The following is a 21,981-nucleotide window of genomic DNA, read 5'->3' as shown; positions in this document are numbered from 1 at the left end:
GACATTCCTAAGACCAGGCTGACGAGCATAAAATATCTAGTTTTAGACATGTTTTCTCAATCTCTATACTTAAGACATTTTGGACTTGATGATTCTTTGTGAGGGAAGGGGCTGTTTTCTGCATTATAGACTGTTTAGCAGCAACCTTGGCCTCTACCCACCAGAGGCCAGCAAAATAACACCGGTGTTACCAACCAAAAATGTCTCCAGACATTGTCAAATGTCTTCTTGGCAGCCAACGGGTGAAGGTGGGGTGTATGGGGGGGAGGGGTGACTGCCCTCAGTTGAAAACCACAACTTTAGGAATACATAGGCAACAAAATTTTACCTGAAGGCAAATACAAATGTTTCCTTTTTTTTTTTTTTTTTTTTTTTGAGGCGGAGTCTCGTTGTTTCACCCAGGCCAGAGTGCAGTGGTGCAATCTCGGCTCACTGTAAGCTCCGCCTCCCAGGCTCACACCATTCTCCTGCCTCAGCCTCCCGAGTAGCTGGGACTACAGGCGCCCACCACCGCGCCTGGCTAATTTTTTGTATTTTTAGTAGAGACGGGGTTTCACCGTGTTAGCCAAGATTGTCTCGATCTCCTGAACTCGTGATCCGCCCGCCTTGGCCTCCCAAAGTGCTGGGATTACAGGCGTGAGCCATCGCGCCCAGCCCAAATGTTTTCTTTCAATTGATAAGAAGACAGCAAATTTGAACTTAAACCTGTTATAACACAATACATATAATGTGAAGGGACAGATGAGTATCAGAAATTTATAAACCACTTAACTGTACTCCATTGGAGTTATAGAATTTCAGAGTAGAAGAACTTTTAAAGTCATCTAGTGAAAGCTCATCTGACTAAACTGGGATTCTAAGCAGATAAATTACTTGCTCAAGGTCTTATCATCAGTAAATGGCATTTTTATGAGTAATACTACCAGTATCTCTTTAACAACTCTCCAGATAAAACAACCGTGCAGCCCATAGAGATCCTAGTATGGTGTGGTGTGTCATACATAATAAGGGACACTTAATTAAATTAGTGTTCCTAAACTGGTACAAGAAGGAATGCCTAAAAAAGACAGATGGAAGTATTATAATAATAAAGAAACCTGTAATTCTGGCTGAAAATAAAAGCAGGTTCAAAAATGGCCAATTTCAGTAATAAAGAATTATAATAACTTGCATTTTGATTTTGAAAGTCAATCTATCAACAAGACTGAATGCCCCTATTTATGAAATTTGATATTGAGAGACCATGTTTTGTTCTGAGACCCATTTTTAAGTTTACACTGAAAAATAATGTGCTATAATTCATATAACCTTCAGACATGCTATTAACAGCAACCTTGACCTATTTGTCAGCCAAATGTCTGTGTGGGTACATACAGCGCTCATAAAAACACTCCTGGTGGCTTATTTCAATTTCCTAAGCTCTGATGAGAGTGTGAGTAAATGAAAATATGCTTTAAGCAAGTATTGCACTGAAAACCATCTTTGACGTCCCAAACATCAACATCTAAGTGTTTTTTTCCTCTACTAATTTTAGAATTCCACATGACAAAGAAAGAACTCCTAAATAATATTTAAAGAATTTTAAAAACTTAAAAACAGGATATCCTCTATTAGTTGTAGATATATACAAAATACTAATAATGAACAAGTGATATGATCCTGCGTTACACAGAATATCAATGTTTATCAAATAATAAACTGTAGGTACTTCAAAATAACTTTTTCATTCATCAAAAATTTAATTGTGAACCTACAATGTACTGGTACTATGCTGGCAAATGGGAATAAAGCAGAGAAGAAGAGATAAGGTCTTTGCTCTGCATGGATAATTATCCTGCTGCGGAATATAAGTCAGGTCATATTTTAACCGTGTCACATAGAAGAATAAAAGTTACAAGGAATATATGGCATTCAATCTTAGATTTCTTTTATTATAAACAGTTGTATCTTACTTTAGATTAAGCTTACATTCTAAAAAGGAGAAAGATTTTAAAGAGAAATTTGTGAAACTCCATAAAGTAACTAGCAATGCAACACTTTAGAAAAATGATGGTTATGGCCAGGTGCAGTGGCTCACGCCTATAATCCCAGCACTTTGGGAGGCCAAGGCGGTCCAGATCATGAGGTCAGGAGTTCGAGAACAGCCTGACCAACATGGTGAAACCCAATCTCTACTGAAAATACAAAAATTAGTTGGGCGTAGTGGCGCATGCCTATTATCCCAGCTACTCAGGAGGCTGAGACAGGAGAATCGCTGGAACCTGGGAGGCGGAGGTTGCAGCGAGCCGAGATCATGCTATTGCACTCCAGCCTGGGTGACAGAGCAAGACTGTGTCTCAAAAAAAAAAAAAAAAAAAAAGATGGTTATATAAATGTTAGACTGCAATTCTGGTTAAGCCATTTTCATAATAATAATCTTTCCACTGAGTAAATGCTTACTCTGTGCCAGGCACTGTTAAATATTTTATATTATTCCGCTTAATCCTTGTATATTATCTTTTAACTCATATAAAACACAGTCATCCAATGAGGTAGGCATCATAATTCTTACAAATAACTTACAGAACACTGACACTTAATGCCAGGTAACTTGCCCAAGAATTCTTACAGAACACTGACACTCAATATCAAGTAACTTGCCCAAGGTTACAAGGATGGTGAGCAGGGAAGCTGGGCATCTGACTGCTCTGATGGACACAAAGCCTGTGCTCCTCCTCCTACATGTACTTCCTCTCCCTCCCTTTCTTTCTGATATTAGCAGGGAAGAGTAGGGGAACAGGATTTTGCTCAGAGAAACTAGCTCATGCAATAGTCCAGAAGTAGCAAAAAGCATATTCAGGAAAGTTTTAAAAGACCAGGTGCATACTGAGGGATGGAGAGAGTGGTATGAAATGAGACTGGAGGTAGACAGGGGCTAGATCATGTAGGGTCTCAAAAATCATGCTGTGGATTTGGGATTTTAACTAACCTGAAGAGAAAAACCATGGAAAGATTTTAAGCAAGTGTGTTATGTAATCAGACATACATCTAAGAAAGATCATTCTGGTTGCCTATAGAAAATGGGTCAGATAGAGTAAGAAGAGTCCAGGTAGAAGCCCATTTTAATAGTTTAGGCAAGAGATGACAGTAGCTTGGTGGAGAGAGTGAGAAGTGAGTAAGTTGGAGAACTATAATTCAGAAGTAGAACTGACTACATTTGGCAATGCATTAGAAGACAGAGTAAAGAATAGGAATGTCAGGATTACTTCTGCATTTCCTGTACTGCCATCTTTTAGATTTTGGAGGACAGAAAAGGGAAGAAATTAAACAGTAACTAAGAAAGCAATTTTAATGTTCAGATTATTTTAGATTATTTTAGTATCTGTTACCCAAAACTCACTGTATTCATCTCCTAGAATTGTCAGAATAAATTATTACAAACTGTGTGGCTTAAAACAACAGGAACCTGTTCTCCCACAGTTCTGGAAGCTGTAAGTCTAAAATCAAGGTGTCAGCAGAGACACATTCCCTCTGAAGACTCTGGCAGAATTTTTCCTTGCGTCTTCCTAACTTATGGTGATTCCTGGCAATCTTTCATTCTTTGGCTTGTAGCTGCCTCACTACTATCTCTGCCTCTGTCTTAACATTGTTTTCTTCTCTGTGTGCCTATGTCCTTGTTCCTCTTTTAATAAAGACAGCAGTCATGATTTCATCTGGAGATCCTTACTAATTACATCTGCAAATAGGGTCTATTTTCCAATAAGATCACATTCTGAAGTTCTTTCTAGGTGGTCACGAAATTTGGGGGAACATTATTCAACTCACTACATTCATCACTATTTTTGTTAACTTAATTTTTTCTTATTATTACTTATCATCATTAGTATCATCATCATCATCACAACAACCATTACCAATAACGCTCAATTAGCACTTGCCTAGGTAAGAAAGAGGCACTCTAATCCCTAATATGTATTTGTGCTGGGGTTCACAAGTGTTGGGGGATCCCAAGATCACACTGAAGTTCAGTAGGAGGAATTGCAGGACCCAGAATACAGCTGCACTCATGGCTATAATTTATTACATAAAAGGATACACAGCAAAATCAGCAAAGGGAAAAGGTGCTTAGGGCAAAGTCCAGAAGAAACTAGGCACAAGTGTCCAGTTGGAGTCGCAGAGGACATAATTCTTCCACCATCAAATTGCGACAACACATGTGAAGTGTTGTTTCTGCTCATTAGAGAATCAGTACCCAAGTTTTTTAGGCGGGGGTGCTGATTATATAAGCAACCTCTACTTCGCACATACCAAAATTCCAGACTCCTGGAAGGAAAGCTGGTATTCGGCATAAACCACAATGCACAAATGCTCCAGGCACACAATAGGCCACTCTTATCAGTTAAGGAATAGTGGGAATACTCCAGAAATCCAAGTTCCCAGATGCCAGACAGGGGCCAACTTTCCAAGCAGGCCTTTCTAAGCAGAGCAGTCTCAGGCCTCCTATGTTAGCTCTTTTCTGAACTTATTGATACATTTAATCCTCACAGCAAAGAAATTAAAGTACAGTGTGAACATTTAGACAATGTGTCCAAGATCAGACTACTACAATGCTAGTAGTAAACAGAAACTATAATCCAAAAGTAGGCAATCTGATTCTTGACCTCTACTCTTAACTACTTTGCTTGGCTGCCTGGTTTTTCAGGACTTGGTAAAATGAAAGAAAAAAAAAGTTATAATAGACTCAAGTTAGAGAGAACTGACCAACGAAAGCAGCAAGAAGGCTATGGTTTTAAAAACAGATTTTAAAATTAATAATACAGTAGCCATTAAAGGAAATTCAGTGAAAATAAAGCATGGGCTAAACGAGTTTACAAACATTATTTATAGACCTTTAATATTTAAGAAAAACAAAATGACTAGTATATTAGCCATTTTAATGTTTTAGGAAGATGAAAGAAAGCTAAAATTTCAGCCTAATTAACACAATGAAGGGATTAAAAGATTTACTTTCACCTTTGTGGAAAAATAAAAAAATTAAAGTCAAAAAGAGTACATGTACATGCTATGGCAGAGGGCAGTCCATGAAGATTATTTTTGTTTTATTTTTACCTAATGGAGTGATGTCCTGAAGTATAGTCCAGTTTCCCAAATTTCTGTGTTCGGTAACCATGCCTCTCCATGACATCCATCCATGTTGGATAATTTGGATCTAGACCCTTAAAATTATTCCAAGATTCTGTTAAGTGAGTGAAGAGGCCACTCCACATTGCTGAGAAAAAAAAAAAAAAAAAAAGGAATTGGGATTAAGGTAAAGGTTAACAATTTAACTATTAGGACAATTACTCTGAGAGAGCAGTCCACTAGTGTAGAGCTCATGCTCTGCAATAAGACGTACCCAGATTAGGTGCTTTACCAAACATTTCTGATTGTCACCTCATTTTATCAGGGTGATACTCTGTGGGGAGTTACTATTTCCATTTTACAGATGAGTTGACTAACGCTTAGTGGTTAAATTACTTAAGGTAAATACAGCTGGAATTAAATACAAAGCATGTGTGACTAGAGGCCTCTTTCAATCATAAAAACAATCCCTAAGTATTTATTGGTTAATTTTCTAAATCAGACAATTGAAGTACAGATCTCATTTCCCCAACATCCTTAAGGATCTTCCCTTATTCCCTGTCCTTTTGCTGGCTTTCCACAAAAAAATGTAAGTGTGTTATGCCTTATCTCTCACTTTCTACAACTATGATTGTTTATTCAATAAACACTTTTTTTCCTTTTCCCATTTCTGTGTACATAAATAGAAAGTTAGAATAAGCTTTCTGTTTTCATCTAGCAAGATGTTTTCTGAGAGGTGGGATGGGGGATTACCTGGGTTTGAATCCCAATAACACCAGTTACAGAGTGGTCTTTGACAAATTATTTAACCTTGCTTACTCTTCAAAATATACTTCTTCCAGAAAAAACATCTAACATTTTGAGACATCTAGGGTTCATTGGCCACTTTCTCATTCATTATTTAATGTGATGCTCAGAACAACCCTGTGAGGTACACAGTACACACAGCAATTTGCAGATAAGAAGACTGAGTGACTTGCATGAGGATTAGCATCCAGGTCATTGTCTCACCGTAGCCCACTGCTCATTCTCCTTTACAGTTAACAAAACTATTTTCTAATATGCCTGGTCCTTCATTATTGAAATATCATTTACAATATAGTTTAGTTTATTTTAATCACTGGTGATAATATAGTTGTTAGTGCTGAAAATATAGGTGAAAGAAGTTATAACTCAAATCACAGAGAAAATCATCTCATTTACAGACAAACCAAATCACTGAGTGCCGTTTATGGGTTCCAAGGCAACAAACATAAACCAGAAGACAGGGGAAAAGGAAAACAACCATCAGACAATAGATAGAATTTATAAAAATGGCAGTTTTTTCCTATTTGTTAATTATTCATGGCTTAATGTCACTGACATTCTGCCAATAAAACTATGCCTATTTGTTAAATTATTATAATAAAAGTGAACAATCTGACTTGGGATAAAAGTGAATTGAGACTGAAAGAAAGAGGTAAAGTATGTAATCTGAAATAATAAGAAATAATTCAGATAAATCTGAATATAAGTTGTAATACTTTATGGTATACTCTAATGTTCATAGAAGTCCTCCCAATTACCTATACCATTACTGAAAAATTTCCCTGGAAACAGAACTTTTCTAGGAAATATGAGTATTCCCTCATTTTCTTGGATGGTCAAAAGATTCTTAGTCCCCAGTCACAAGGAAATAAAATGGTAACACATGAACTAGACACCATTCTAAATGATAAAAATTCCTACTCTTGAAAAATACAATTTGAACAACCCCAATAGCCAACATATACCTTAAAACACACATCTTTTATAGTAAAACAATTTTATTGAGGCCAAATACTATTAACTATTCTACTTTTAGGTATAATCTTTTAAACTGTGAATATATTTTCAGTGTGTAGCCACTTTCTCCCATTCATATTAAGGATGTTCATACCTGCGCGTGATGGGCAACAGATTGGAGAGTTTGTGTAGGCATTCAGAAAGGAAGTCCCACGTGCCTTCATAAAGTTGATAAAAGGAAGTTTCACTACCTGACTTCCTGGATGAAATGTTAACCTTCCATCCTGGAAACAAAGAAATTTAATTAGCATTGATTACATTATCAAAGAAGAAAATTATTTTCTTCAACCATAAAATTTACAATAGCAGAAGACTTCAATATGATTTTAAGAATCCTCCAAAGATAAAAACAAAACAAGTATAGAGAGTGTTTCCAGTATCTGGTACATAAATAGCTAGAATTCAATGCAGTGTTACACTTGGATTCATTTCACTATGGTAAATAAAGGACTTCCTGGAACATTCTTTTGGGGGATGATGAACTGACTAAGTATTTATTGAATACTTAACTATGTGCCAGGCACTGTGCAAAATCTGAGAATGCAATGGTGAATAAAACAGAGTCCTAGGCCCCATGAAACTTACAGTCTAGTGGGAGAGGCAAAAAGTATACTGGCAAATCAACCATGAATAATTACAAATTATGATGTGTGCTTTGAAAAAAATCTGAGATACAGAAGGACAAGAGAGACCTATGTTAGACGGTGTGGACAGGGAAGACTTCTCTGGGATGTATGAGACCTAAAGAATGAACAGGATCCAGCTATTCAAAGAATTTAAGGGACAAACAAAGTTTGAGATATCTGTGAGATGGAAGTGGTGATATCAATTAGGCAGCTGGGGTGGGGTGTGGTGGCTCATGCCTATAATCCCAGCACTTTGGGAGGCTGAGGTGGGAGGATAGCTTGAGCTCAGGAGATCAAGACCAGCCTGGGCAACACAGGGAGACCCTGTTTCTACAAAAAAAATTAGGCAGCTTGATAAATGAGTCTGAAGATTAGGAGATGTTTGGGCTGGAGATATGCATTTTGGAGATGAACTGGGAATTGAAGAACTCACCTTGGTAAAGAGCAAGAACAGAAAAAAGAATGTTCCAGTCCTGGAGTTCTACCTATTATATGTTTTCAACATAATTATAAATAAATTCCAGTTTAGAACATGAGTCAACCCAAAATATAGAATATATCTAAACCTTTGAGATAGCTGAGATTCCCAAATAGAGATATGAAGTAGGCTGTTGGATACAGATAGGAATCTGGAGTTGAGAGAAGTCTATCTTGGCGAAATAAAACTTGGGAGTATTTAACATATTCATGGTTTTGAAAACTGTGAGATTAAATAAAACCTTTCAGGGAGAGAGAAGAAGGAGGGGAAAGAAAAGGGTCTAGAGGAAGCTATAAGGAGTCCCAAATAAGAGGGGAAAGCAGCATGGGAAACTGAGAAAGAATGGCCAAGAGAGGAAGATGTGAGGAGACCGAGTGCCATGACAGCTGAGAGAAGACAGTGTGCCAAGAAAGAGGTAACATCTGCTGTGTTGAGAATGCACCTGAAATGAGGCCAGAAAATGCACATTGGAACTGGTAGTATGGAGACAGCTGGTGACCTTGACAAGAGCACTTTCAATGGGTGGTAAAGATGAACAGCTAAATTGGAAAGGGGAAGGAATGGGAGGCAGGAAAGTGAGGCAGCAGGGGGAAAAAAGAAAAGCTCTTTTGAGAAGTTATTTTGCAAAGCAAAACAGAAAAATGGGATGGATGTTAGAGAATGGTGTGTTAGCTGGAAGAAAATGTGGGATTAAAGTCAGTTCTTTTTTTAAGATGGGGAAAATTATGCATGTCTTATGTCAAAATAAATTACCACTTCTAGCAAAAGTAATCATTGAATGCTAAGCAAATACCTACTGATTTCCTCAATGATGAGCTAGAAAGCCGAAGACAAAAGTGCATAGTGGCCAGGCACAGTGGCTCATGCCTGTAATCCCAGCTCTTTGGGAGGCCGAGGCAGGCAGATCACCTGAGGTCAGGAGTTCAAAGCCAGTCAGGCCAACATGGTGAAACCTTGTGTCTACTAAAAATACAAAAATTAGCTAGGCGTGGTGGCAGGTGCCTGTGATCCCAGCTACTCGGGAGGCTGAGGCAAGAGAATCACTTGAATCCGGGAAGCAGAGGTTGCAGTGAGCTGAGATGGTACCACTGCACTCCAGCATGAGTGACAGAATGAGACTCCATCTCAAAAAAAAAAAAAAAAAAAGTGTATAGCCCTCTCTCATGAGAATTTAAGCCCTTCAATTCAAATTCTCAGAAGTTTATCCTCACAAATTCCAAATGTATATATGTCTTATGCTTACAATCTTTTGAACATGGGGAGATAACAATTTGTGGCCACTGCCTAGAATCTAGACAACCCAGGCTTACCTGGTTGGGGGATGGAGCAGAAGGTCACAAGGTAGAACTGTCTTAAAGGTGCTATATAATTCAAATATTGGGATTTGGACTCCAAGTCCTGCAGGCTAGGTTCAAATTGGTGTAACTACCACTGCAAACGACTACTGCAGCATATCAATAACTAATGTGTCAGATTAAAATCGATGTTAGTGATTTCTTGACTCATCTCTATGACTAGTACAGGGACATTATCTGTATCAAAAGCAGGCTAGAAAGCAGGACTTTCTGAAATATAGTGGCAGAGATAACCAGAAAGGGAGGGGGCGACTGCCCTCATGTGGGAAAGTTCCCAACGATTCCATCAGTGAAAGATGATCTATGTTAAGATTGCTGTCTGAGATATATATAAGGCAGTGAGCGGTATGCAAATATTTAGTGAGTGAAATGAAATGAATCTCTAATCCAGAGATTTGTTGAATTTTAAAAAGAAGACAAATTTATGCTCAAAATTCAACAGTGTATTTTTGCAAAGCTTAATAAACTGGATTAAGCATATCAATAGCAAAATTTGGTTCCTAGGAAATATTTAAATTATGATATACATATTCTCAATGTCAGAAATATCAATAATAGTCTAAACGAAGACCAAAATGTTATTAGAGAAAATATTTAAAAATTTTCTAGAAGTTTTGGTTTTTGACTTCATGTAATTTTTACATACTAACAAATCATTTAAAAACTAGGCTACTACTAGTACTGCTGATAATGGTATCAATGGGAGACGGTCTATAGAATATTTCATTCTGAACTGAAAGGCATCTTAACACAGCTGGCTGATGAAAAACACAGAAAGTAAGTTTTCCATAGTATGTTAATGTGGTTTACAATGGATAGCCAGTTATAAGTGAAAACACAGTTCTGTCAAATTTAGTTGGGAGAGAAAATCTTGAAAAATGGCTTTTGGTATAACTTCTATAACTTACTAATAGCCCATTTCAATTTTCTCAAGTCCATTTAAGAAATAAAAATGACCCATTAATTGGCTTTCTGCAAAAGTGACAGAAATGATACCAACTGCCTTTAGTTGCTGCATTCTGCTCTTGTTAATTCTCATGGGTCCACACATTTTTCCCCCTTGGGGTGGGTAAGCCTTTTGGTAGATACGATTTTGTGATTTTGATTGCTCCTTCTGAACCATGGCTTGTACTTGGTTCCTTATCATTATGGGCCATGCAGAATCAGAGAAGTTTAGATTTGAATTCATCATCCTAATGAAAGAATGTAACAGCAACTTTAATTTGCCATGTTAGCATGGCAAGACTGCTTATAGTGTTCTTCCCAGATCTGTCCATCAGACTGAATGAGATTCTCACTAGACTCTCTAGTAAACACTCCTGTACCTACTCTCCCCCGCCACTCCTGAAACCTCAGCAAAACCAAAACTGACACAGGTGCAGTGGCAGGGAGTAGAGGTAGGAGTAGGAGTGGGGATGCAGAAGATGCCTCTGTCCTTTAAGACCCAGGCAGAGATGCTTCTTTTCTATTATTTATTTAATTTTTAAATTTTTATTTATTTTTTTTGAGACAAAGACTCACCCTGTCACCAAGGCTGGAGTCCAGTGGCACAATCTCGGTTCACTGCAACCTCCGAATTCTAGGTTCAAGCGATTCTCCTGACTCAGCCTCCTGAGTAGCTGGGCAGGTGCCCACCACCATGCCTGGCTAATTTTTGTATTCTTAGTAGAGACAGGGTTTCACCATGTTGGCCAGGTTGCTCTCGAACTTCTGACCTCAGGTGATCTGCTCGCTGTGGCTTCCCAAAGTGCTGGTATTACAGGTTTGAGCCACTGTGACTGGCCTGTTTTCTATTCTTTTAAAAATGGGTTTATTAAGATATAATTAACACACTAAACAACTCATCCATTTAAAGTGTACAATTCAATGGTTTTTAGTGTATTCAGAAAGCTGTGCAACCATTACCATAGTCGATTTTAGAATGTTCTCATCGTCCCCAAAAGACATTCTGCACTCTTTAGCCATTACTCTCTATTTGCCTGAAGCCTAGGCAACCACTAACCTACTTTCCGGCTCCATATATTTGCTTTTCCTGGACATTTCATATGAATGGAATCATACAATATGTGGTCCTTTGTGACTAGCTTCTTTCATTTAGCATAATCTTTTTAAGTTTCATCGGGCACATTGTAGCATGTACCATATTTTTTATTGTTGAATATTACCAAATTTTATTTATCCATTCATCAATTGATGGGCATTTGGGTTGTTTATACTGTTTGGCCATTATGTATAATGAACATTATAATGCTATGAACATTCATGTACAAGTTTTTGTGTAGACTTATATTTTCATTTCCCTTGAATATACACCTAGGAGTAAAACTGCTGGATTATACAGCAACTCTATGGTTAACCATTCGAGAAACTGCCAAACTGATTTCCAATGGCTGCATGATCCTACCAGCAGTGTATGGGTTGTAATTCCTCCACATTGTTGCCAACTCTAGTTATTGTCTTTTTCATTATAACCATCCCAGTGGGTATAACTGGTGTCTCACTGTGGTTTTGATTTACATTTCTTGAATGATTAATTATGTTGAGCATCTTTTCATGTATTTATTGGTCATCTGCAGATCTTCTGTGAAGAAACGTCTATTAAGATCTTTTGGCCGGGCATGGTGGCTCATGCCAGTAATCCCAGCACTTTGGGAGGCCTAGGCAAGTATATCCCAAGGTCAGGAGATCGAGACCATCCTGGCTAATACAGTGAAACCCCATCTCTACTAAAAATAAAAATAAAAAAATTATCTGGGTGTGGTGGCGGGCACCTCTAGTCCCAGCTACTCGGGAGACTGAGGCAGGAGAATGGCTTGAACCTGGGAGGCGGAAGTTGCAGTAAGCCGAGATTGCGCCACTGCACTCCGGCCTGGGTGACAGAGTGAGACTCCATCTCAAAAAAAAAAAAAAAAAGATCTTTTGCCCATCTTTTAATTGCCTAATCCAAAATCACAAAGACTTACACCTATGTTTTCTTGTAAGAGTGTTTTAGTTTTACATTTGATTAATCAATCAATTTACTTAAAGTTTTTTTTTGTGTGTGTATGGTGCAAGGCAGGGTCCAAATTCATTCATATTTTTTTTTCCAGCACCATTTGTTTAAAAGATCATTCTTTCCCTATTAAATGGTCTTGGCACCCTTGTTGAAAAATCAATTTACTATAAACATGAGAGTTTACTTCTGGACTTTAGATTCTATTCCATTGATCTGTATGTCACCTATCCTTAAGCCAATAACATACTACATTGATTGGTGTAGTTAAGATGTAAGCTTTAAAATTGGGAGGTGTAAGTCTTTCAACTTTGTTCTTTTTATTTCAAGATTTATTTTTGGCTATTCTGGGTCCCTTGAATTTCCATATGAATTTTACGATGGGTTTTTCCATCTCTGCAAAAAAAAAAAAGGTTCTAGGGATTTTGACAGGCGTTGAATTGAATCTGTAGATCAATTTGGTGAGTACTGCTATATTAACAATATTCAATCTTCTGATCCATGAAAAGGGGATGTGTGTTCTTTTATTTAAATGTTCTTTTATTTCTTTCAACAATGTTTTGTAGTTTTCAGAGTATAAGAACTACATTTCTTTGATTAGATTTATTTTAAGTATTTCATCCATTCTGATGTTACTTTAAATGGAAATGTTTTCTTAATTTGACTGTAAGTGTGTTAATCAATTAAGTATATAAAATACTATTTATTTTTGTACACTGATCTGGTATACAGCCTTACTAATTTATTAGTTCAATAGTTTTGTAGTGGAGCCGTAGAATCCTACATGCAAGATTACTGCAAGTATAGATACTTCTACTTCTTCCTTTCCAATGTGAATGCCTTTTATTTAATCTTTTTTCTAATTCTGTGGCTAGAACCGCCAGTACAATGCTGTATAGCAGTGGTGAGAACACACATCCTTGTCTTCTTCCTGATCTTAGTCAGAAAACTGATTTTTTTTTTTCTTTTAACCATTCAGTGTAAAGTTCTGGCTTTTTTGTAGATGCCTTTTAGTTCCCTTTTATTTCTAGCCAGCTGAATGCATAAGGATTGTTAAATCTTCTCAAATGCTTTTTCTGTATCTATTGAGATGATCACATGAGTTTTGTCCTTTATTCAGTCAACATGATGTATTACATTAATTGATTTTCAGATATTAAACTCATTGTACATTTTGGGAATAAATTCCACTTGGTAATGGTGAATAATCCTTCTTACATACCAATGAATTTGGTTTCCTAGTACATTTGTCCCTTGGTATCTGCAGGGGATTGTTTCCAGGACCTCCCAAGGATACCAAATCTTTGCAGGCTCAAGTCTCACAGTCAGCCTTGTGGAACCCATGGATAGGAGAAGTCAAGTTCTGTGAGTTCCACATCCCATAAATACCATATATTTTTATCTGAGGTTGGTGGAACCTGCGGATTCAGAACCTGTGAATATGGAGGGCCAAATCCATTTTGTTGAGGATCTTTGCTCTTATATTCCTAAGAAATACTAGTCTGTGGGTTTCTTTCCTTGTGATGTATGCCTGGCTTTGGAATCAGGCACGAACTGTTTGTTTTTTTGTTTGTTTTTGTTTTTTGAGATGGAGTCTTGCTCTTTCGTCCACGCTGGAGTGCAATGGCACGTCTCGGCTCACTGCAACCTCTGCCTTCTGGGTTCAAGCAATTCTCCCTGCCTCAGCCTCCTGAGTAGCTGGGATTACAGGTGCCTGCCACCACATCTGGCTAATTTTTGTATTTTTAGTAGAGACGGGGTTTCGCCATGTTGGCCAGGCTGGTCTTGAACTCCTGATCTCAGGTGATCCACCCACCTTGGTCTCTCAAATTGCTGGGATTACAGGTGTGAGCCACCGCGCCCGGCCAAACTGGTCTTATAGTTTGGAAGTGTTCTCTCCTAATTTTTGGAAGAGTAGATGAAGAATTAGTATTAATTATTCTTTAAGTATTTGGTAGAATTTATCAGTGAAACCGTTTGGGTCTGTGCTTTCCTTTGCTGGTAGTTTTAAAATTACCAGTTTACTCTCTTTACTTCTTATAGGTCTATTCAGATTGCCTATTTCTTCTTGAGTCAGTTTCAGTAGTTTCTGCCTTCCTAGCAATTTGTCCATTTCATTTAAGTTATCTAATTTGATGACATACAGTTGTTGTATGTAAGTATTCCCTTGTAATTCTTTTATTTCTTAAGATAATGTACCCATTATCTTTCATGATTTTAGTAATCTAGCTCTTTTGTCATTTTTCTTGTTCAGTATAGCTAAGGTTTGTCAATTTTGCTGATTTTGTCTAAGAACCAATTTTTGGTCTCATTGATTTTCTCTACTATTTTTCCATCCTCTATTTCTTTAATTTCTGCTCTAATCCTTATTATTTCCTCCATTCTGCTTGCTTTGCAGAAGCTTGTTTGGTCTTCTCAGCTTGTCTCTCCTGGTATGGAACCTCTGTCCTACTAGAGAGCTAGGGCCAGGGCAATTAGGGCCCTAGTATTCTCAACTTTCCACACCTGGCATAAAGCCTCTGTCCTGTAAGTGGGGGCTGACTGAAGTAAGGGAACCCTCAACTTCTCAGCTGCATTCATTAGGAATTTAACCTCTCCAACTTGGATTAGGAGAAGATGAGAAATCTCACAGCCTGTCCCTTCTGGTGAGATACCATAACTGGTGATTGGGAGCTGCGGGGGAGGAGTCCTATCTTCTTGGCCACACCCACCCGAGTGACACCTCTGTCAAAGCCATAGTTCACTGCCACAGACCCTTTTTGCGATTCTTACCAAGTTTTAACAGATTTTCTTGAATAAATGTTTCTTCATTTGGTGTATGCCCTTAGGACAATTTCCAGACACTTAAAGTGTTTCAAATATTTAATGGTTTTTATGTATAGTTTAAAAAAGAGTTTTCATTTGGTTTGCTTGCTTTCTTGGGAGTTGGTCTACAAAGCTCTTATGTTGCTATCCTGAAAGTAAAACCAATGTGCTATTTTCTTCCTCAATTATTTTCCAGCTCAACTGCTCTATCTTAGCCTGCAGAGTTTTAGAAATGATAAATCACAGTGTCAAGAATCTAACAGCATACCAAACTGGTATAATCATAGAGAGAGGAATTATTTTAAGTTTAAAGACCAATATTTTTACTATACAGTTGAATATACCTAAAACAAAAACTTCAAAGAAACTGTTAGCTGCACTCAGGATTAGCATTATTTCTAGTAATACTACAGTCTTATTTTCAAACACATTGATATATACATATTATATGTTTGGATAAAGCAAATAAGTAATTGTATTAATGTATTTAGACCAAAATATTTGGCATAAAACAAAAAAGATGTAAGTATAAAAATCAAAGAATAAACTTGTAATCTTAAATTTGAATAGAAAGTATCAGTATGATCTCACAATTTATTTTTCTCGTTCTAAAATATATATACTTTCTAGATTTGTCCACTGGAAAGGTCTAGAGGCAATGAACGCCCTAACACTCAGATTGTGGTCTCTAAATACAAGATGGGACAGGAAATATGCATTGTGGACATGGAACTCTGTTAAAGCAAGCTGTCAAATACTAATGGGGATGGGTCAAAAGGACTCAGAACCACCTGAAGGGGCTTCCACTGGCCAAAGATAGGACAGTTTGAATATTAACAAGTATGTGAATGCAAAATTTTTTTTTTACTTTTTATTATTTTTTAATTTTAATTTTTATTTTTTTTTGAGACGGACTCTCGCTCTGTCGCCCAGGCTGGAGTGCAGTGGTGCAATCTCAGGTCACTGCAAGCTCCGTCTCCCAGGTTCATGCCATTCTCCTGCTTCAGCCTCCCGAGTAGCTGGGACTACAGGCGCCCAAAACCACGCCCGGCTAATTTTTTTGTATTTTTAGTAAAGACGGGGTTTCACCGTGTTAGCTAGGATGGTCTCGATCTGTTGACCTCGTGATCCGCCCACCTCGGCCTCCCAAAGTGCTGGGATTACAGACCTGAGCCACCGCGCCCGGCCGTGAATGCAAAAAATTTAAGCACAAATATAGAAAAATCTATGCATTCATACTATACTAAAAAAAAATAACAAACCTATGTATCTCAGTCATCTTTGGAAGTTTCTGGGATGTTGTGATCCACATCCGGATTCCCTTTAGGAATGAACAATTGCCTCTGCTGAAGACAGCTGCTTTGCCCAACATCATGCCCCATTCTAGGAGCAGCCCACAACCAGTGGCCATTCAACATGCAGGTAGAAAGGTCTGTTCTCCTCACTCCAACTGGAAAGCAGCTCTGAAGCACCATACTAGTTTGAGAACTGTCATTCATAAGATAGCAACAAAATTCAGCTTCTCCTCTGCACAATCCTGCTTCCTTCATTGGCCTTTGATTACAAGAGCACTCTGTAATAAAATGCCATCTAGTCAATTTCCAGTACTGCCCATTCTCTAAGTTTAAATCACAAAGATAACTTTAAGTAATATTTTCAAAAAATCCCATGGGCACATCCAGACTATGTAATTTTAATCATCAGGAATCTACGAGAAAGGAAATACAACATATGATTACAAACACTCTTTAGTGCCAGATATGCTTAACATCAACATCTGTGTGACCACAGTAACACCGAGTAATAAACTAATAATACAATCAATAACCAAACGATTGTCTAAGCAGCACTTTTTAAAACATGGATCATCCTAAAAGCATCGGGTAAGGTTGACAGTAGCACCTTTGGCTTGGGAAAGTTTCAAAAACTGTTTAAGTTTGGGATTCAGCCACATTACCAACACACACACATACACACAATTTCTCTGGAATACGGGGGAGTGAATCAAGTTATACCAACGATTCCATTTGAATCAGCACTAACAGGATTATCACAGACCTGGGTAATAAAAATAAACTTTCTTCACTTCTCACCCAAACATGAATTCCTGCAAACTTGAGGTGAACTGGAAAATGACTTTTGGAAAGCTAACACGCTTTTATGGAGATGCAGAATGTTATTTTACCACACAATTAAACCAAACGGGGGTATGGACTGAAAGTTCATTAGTAGTGGTAAAATAATTTAGCGAATCGAGGTCAGTATTAAAAAAAAAAGATCTGCAAAGATGTTTTCAGTGTTTCACTATTGTTTTACATGTTTGCATAGGTATGTGGTGTACGTGTGAGTACACGGGGCCTCACATAAAATGTATTTCTTTCTTTGCATCGGGGTAAAAGTTGTTTGAAAATGTCTCAGGTTCTGCTCCCCAAAGCCTGCAGCACAGGCGGCGGCAGGGAGGTCGCCGGTCCCTAGCGGGGCGCCCCTCCCCTGCCTCGCGGTACTTACGAAGGAGTCGCTCACGACCAGCGCCACATTGAGCGCTTTGGCTGCTCCCCGCCTCTGCTCCCCTGCTCCGGCGGCCAGTACTGCCAGCGCCGAGGCTGCGACCACCAACACCCACAACAGTAGCATCGCCGGGAGCGGTTCTGAGAGCCTGCCGCCGGGCCAGCCGCCTTCCTCTGGCGTTCTCTCCCTAGCAGAGCAGGGCAGGGACAGCGAACAACTCCCAAAGCTTGCAGTTTGGTTGCTTGATAGTAACGCCGAGCTCCACCCGCAGAACTACAACTCCCATCAGGCGGAGAGAACGCACATGCGTAACAGAGAAATCCCCGCTTTTACCCACGTTAAGACCTTTTAATCAAATACCGAGCAAATCAGAACCCAGCCACTTCCAGTCACGTGAATGAGTCCTGGGAAAGGCGCATGCGCTCTCATTGCAGCCTCGGCGTTTGTAGAAGAGGAGCATCTGTCCCAGGTGGGTTCGGATCTCTGTCGCTTTTGCACAAGGGATCCTAAAGGCGATTGAAATGGTACTTAGGGAAAGAAAGGATCGGGGCCGGGGCTGTTCATTTTGGGCCGCGCAAGCGTGGCTGAGTGTTCGGCGAGAGCGTGAACTGGGCGGCGATGAGGTGGCGGCGCGGCTGTCACTTAAGTTGAATAGGGCGGTTCCTTGTGGGGCCTCTGGCTGGACCGCCTCAGGTGCGCCGTGAATGCCTTAGAGCCCCCCGAATACCTTCCCAGGGAAATCTCTAGCCTGTCTCATCTTATTGCTTCTCTTACCCCGTGCAGTCAGGATTTACTGTGCTCCCATGGGGCGAGGAGCGGGGCCTAGTAAGGAGTTTCAGGCTGTAGGCAGGGGAAAGCATAGCTGTTCCTTGCCTTCAGAGAGCAAAGGAGATAAGCGAAACTGGAGGGGGAAATGGGCTGTGCGACATGTTCAGTTAGTTGACGTAAGTTCAGAATATCATTGTTTTGCTGCAGAATAAAAACCGATCTCTTCTGACTGTTTAATTCCTTTGGAGAGTTCTGGAAGAAGCAGATTTCTGTCCCAAAGCCAAATTCCAATTTCAGTATCTAGTTTCGGGTATATAATTTGCACATCACACTAGTAGTTTTAATATTCTGACAGTTAAAAGAGGAGTTATACTACTTACTTAAGTCAACTGAATACTAATATCTGGCAGGTTTTTTTTTGCCTAAGATAATTGTAATAAGGAACAGATTTATTTATTTCTCACATGGCACTTAGGTGCTGAGCGTTATACTAAGAATTTACTGAGCATCTGCTGCATGCTAGGTACTTTTATATGGAATATTTTCCATAATCCTCACTTTCACCATATTGCAGATAGGAAAACAGGCTTAGAGAGGTTAAATGACTGGCCTGACTTTACACAGGGAGCCAGTCAGAGCACGACTGAAAATTGAAGTCTGTGCCGTAACTCACTAAATGCTCTGTCTGCAGTTAATTACAAAATTTCATGACAGTCTGCTGAGTTTATCTGTTAGTGTAGCAGAATTGTTACTCAAGCAGCATGATAAAGATCTGCGGGAGCATGCAAAAACGTAAACAGTGTTGGGCCTGGTGGCTCACGCCTGTAATCCCAACACTTTGGGAGGCCGAGGCGGGCGGATCACCTAAGGTCAGGAGTTCGAGACCAGCCTGGCCAACATGGTGAAACCCCGCCTCTACGAAAAATACACAAAATACTGGACGTGGTGGCGGGCGTCTGTAATCCCAGCTGCTAGGGAGGCTGAGGCAGGAGAATCACTTGAACCCAGGAGGTGGAGGTTGCAGTGAGCCGAGATCGCACCATTGCACTCCAGCCTGGGCAACAAGAGCAAAACTCAGTCTCAAAAAAAAAAAAAACCTAAACAATAGTCTCAGTTTACACGAGTTTAGATTTCAGGGAAGCAAAACCTAGCATACATGAAATAATAATACAGCATGGAAGCTAATACAAGTGGGCTCTCTCATCAAAACAAATTTGTTTTGAGTTAATTTGGAATGTAGAACGTATTTTCTACCATAGTGTCAGTATTAACTGACATTTAAATTCATAAAATTTATATTTAATTTTGTGTCTGATTCCATAAACTGTGCTTACTCTCTACAGCCTTGTTTCCACAGGACATGTACTCTGATGACAGGCTTACAAGAATACATCTTTTTCTTCTTTCTCCCCTTGGCAGTGTCAATAGGAGCAGGTGCTGCAGTGATTTGGAGCAAGACAGATATTTTAGAGCCTTAGAGACATTGCGCTGGAAGAATCTAAGAGGCTTCTAGTCCTACTTCCCATCTGACATTCAGTTTATTCTAAAACATTCCTGCTGAGTGGATTGTCCAGCCTGTGCTTTTTTATCTCCAGTGATGGGAAACACTTCCATTGAGTACCTCATTCCACATTTATATAGGTCTCATTAAAAGTTCCTATTTTAAGTTGAAGTTAATCTTCCTCTATTTTTAACCATTCATTAGTGCATTTTTCTTCACTTTTACATGGATAATGTCTCCCTTTCAACAGTCCTTCCCCCAACTCCCTTGCCACCATTTATTTATTTTTCCTAGTCCCCAGTTTCTTCAGCTAGTTCTCATAATTTCAGGTTTCCTCATTGTTTTGATTACTCTTTTGTGAACATACCACATTTTTGCTAATCAATAACTCTATGCTATCAGAAAAGGTACTCAAGAGAATGTAACCATTTGCCTCACTGCCTCCTTCCCTCCCGCCATTTTTCACTCCTGCATGCTCTCCTCTAGAATACTGAGTTCCCAAAGCCCTCTTTGGAAAGTGGGGGTCACAGATGCTTCTGTGGCTTGTTTTTCCCCAGGCGTGTGCTCAAAGTATGGCTCAATAAACCTCTACTGATTGAGACACTTCCCTCAGTCACCCTTTTTTTTTGTTAACACTGGTAAGCCTTAGAAGCTGGAAGATCATTAGCTATTTATTGAATATGTATTATCCAGTAAGTGTTGGGTATATAAGAAGCTCTGAAAATATAAGACTTACATCTAAGAATTTATTGAATTGGGAGACAGGTTATATCTATATAGGATAATAAAAATAATATTTGTTAAGTTGCAGTTGAGTAGCTCAGTTTGGAGGTTTGGAGGAGGGAGTGATCCCTGTTGTAGGCTGTACTCTAGTATTCATGTAGTGTAGTAACTAATATGAAGAGGATACTCATGTTTGATGATAGCTGTCTTGAGGAATACAGATGCTTCTTATGGTGGGTTACACCACGATAAACCCATTTTAACTTGAAAATATTGTAGGTCAAAATGCATTTAATACGCTGATAAGCCCATTGTAAAGTCAAAAAATTGTAAGTTCAACCATTTGTAAGTCAGGGGCCATTTGTATAGGTAAGAAGTTTACTTCTTGAGAGAGCAAGGAAGAAGGAGGCTGCAGGAGGGTTGGGGATTTGAATGTGTAGAGAAAATTTTTAACACTGAGTTATCACACTAGTTGTTTTAGGAATGGCAAGTAGCGAAGTTGATTGAGAGAATAACAGTAGATAGGACATTATTAGTGTAGATTATGTCCAAGTACTCCATCTATGTATGTATCAGGTAAGTGATGTAATTCTTACTTTACCAGTGAGGAAATGGGCTTTGAGTAATGAAGTCATGTACCCAAGGCCTAATGGCTTTGATCCTAGATCCATTTGATTTCCTAAGCTCACTCTCAACTAGGATAAGCCTTGGTGGGTGGATATGACAGATTAAATGGGCTGACAGGATCTAGGGTACTTTGTAAGAACAGAGTTGAAGTGACTGAGTGGGAAAACTAGATTGGGTGAGGAGGGCAGCCAAGTGTTAGCAGGGCTAAAGAAGCCAGTGAAATAGTCATGTTTGTACCTTTTTTTCTTTTTTAACTATTATCTTACTTTCCTAAACATTGTTTGGATTACCATACTTTCTTTTCTTACCAGTAAGACTTTCCACTGTTGGACTGACACTTCTATTTAGGTAGATCACTAATGAGTGTTTTGGTTAGGGTCATTCCTTGTTCATCCCTACCTGCCTTGCCTAAACATTGTTTACTTCCTAGTTCTGAAGTAGCATGTTTTTTTTCACTTTATTCAGTTTTTCAAAACCACCTCCATTCTCTCCAGGGACCATTCTAGATTATTTTTTGTTTGACAGAAGCCACTTCAGGGATGCTATCAAAATATCCTTAGAATCTGTAGATGTGTAGTTGTGTTACTATTTTTAATGACTATTTAAATGCATTATTAACATTAAAAAATTTCTCTGTTTTCATTAGATTACAAACTAATATAATTGTATTATAT

General features: G+C 38.8%; 2 protein-coding genes across 7 annotated transcripts in view; one reads left to right on the top strand and one right to left on the bottom strand.

The window, feature by feature from the left end:
- Window positions 1–18,011, bottom strand: part of ARSK (arylsulfatase family member K) — a 51,613-nt gene extending 33,602 nt beyond the window's left edge. For 2 of the 6 annotated variants that reach the window (XM_024247727.3, XM_009240909.4), the window contains exons 1-3: window positions 17,689–17,987; window positions 7,019–7,148; window positions 5,089–5,248 (exon numbers count right to left, since the gene is read on the bottom strand). In XM_024247727.3, the coding sequence (XP_024103495.2) occupies window positions 5,089–5,248; window positions 7,019–7,148; window positions 17,689–17,814 (416 nt within the window). In that variant the 5' untranslated portion in view covers window positions 17,815–17,987. Of the gene's footprint in view, window positions 1–5,088; window positions 5,249–7,018; window positions 7,149–10,904; window positions 11,134–16,442; window positions 16,888–17,688 lie in introns of those variants that run through there. The other 4 variants (XM_054555748.2, XM_054555747.2, XM_002815745.5 and 1 more) reach the window with 4 other exon arrangements.
- A 43-nt stretch (window positions 18,012–18,054) lies between these two features.
- Window positions 18,055–21,981, top strand: part of SKIC3 (SKI3 subunit of superkiller complex) — a 96,269-nt gene continuing 92,342 nt past the window's right edge. The window contains exon 1 of the mRNA XM_024247087.3: window positions 18,055–18,157. The gene's annotated coding sequence lies outside the window, so the exon portion shown is untranslated. The remainder of the gene's footprint in view (window positions 18,158–21,981) is intronic.

Source organism: Pongo abelii, chromosome 4 (genome assembly GCF_028885655.2).
Source record: "Pongo abelii isolate AG06213 chromosome 4, NHGRI_mPonAbe1-v2.0_pri, whole genome shotgun sequence".
Classification (NCBI taxonomy): Eukaryota; Metazoa; Chordata; class Mammalia; order Primates; family Hominidae; genus Pongo; species Pongo abelii.
This window is presented reverse-complemented; position numbering and strand designations above follow the sequence as displayed.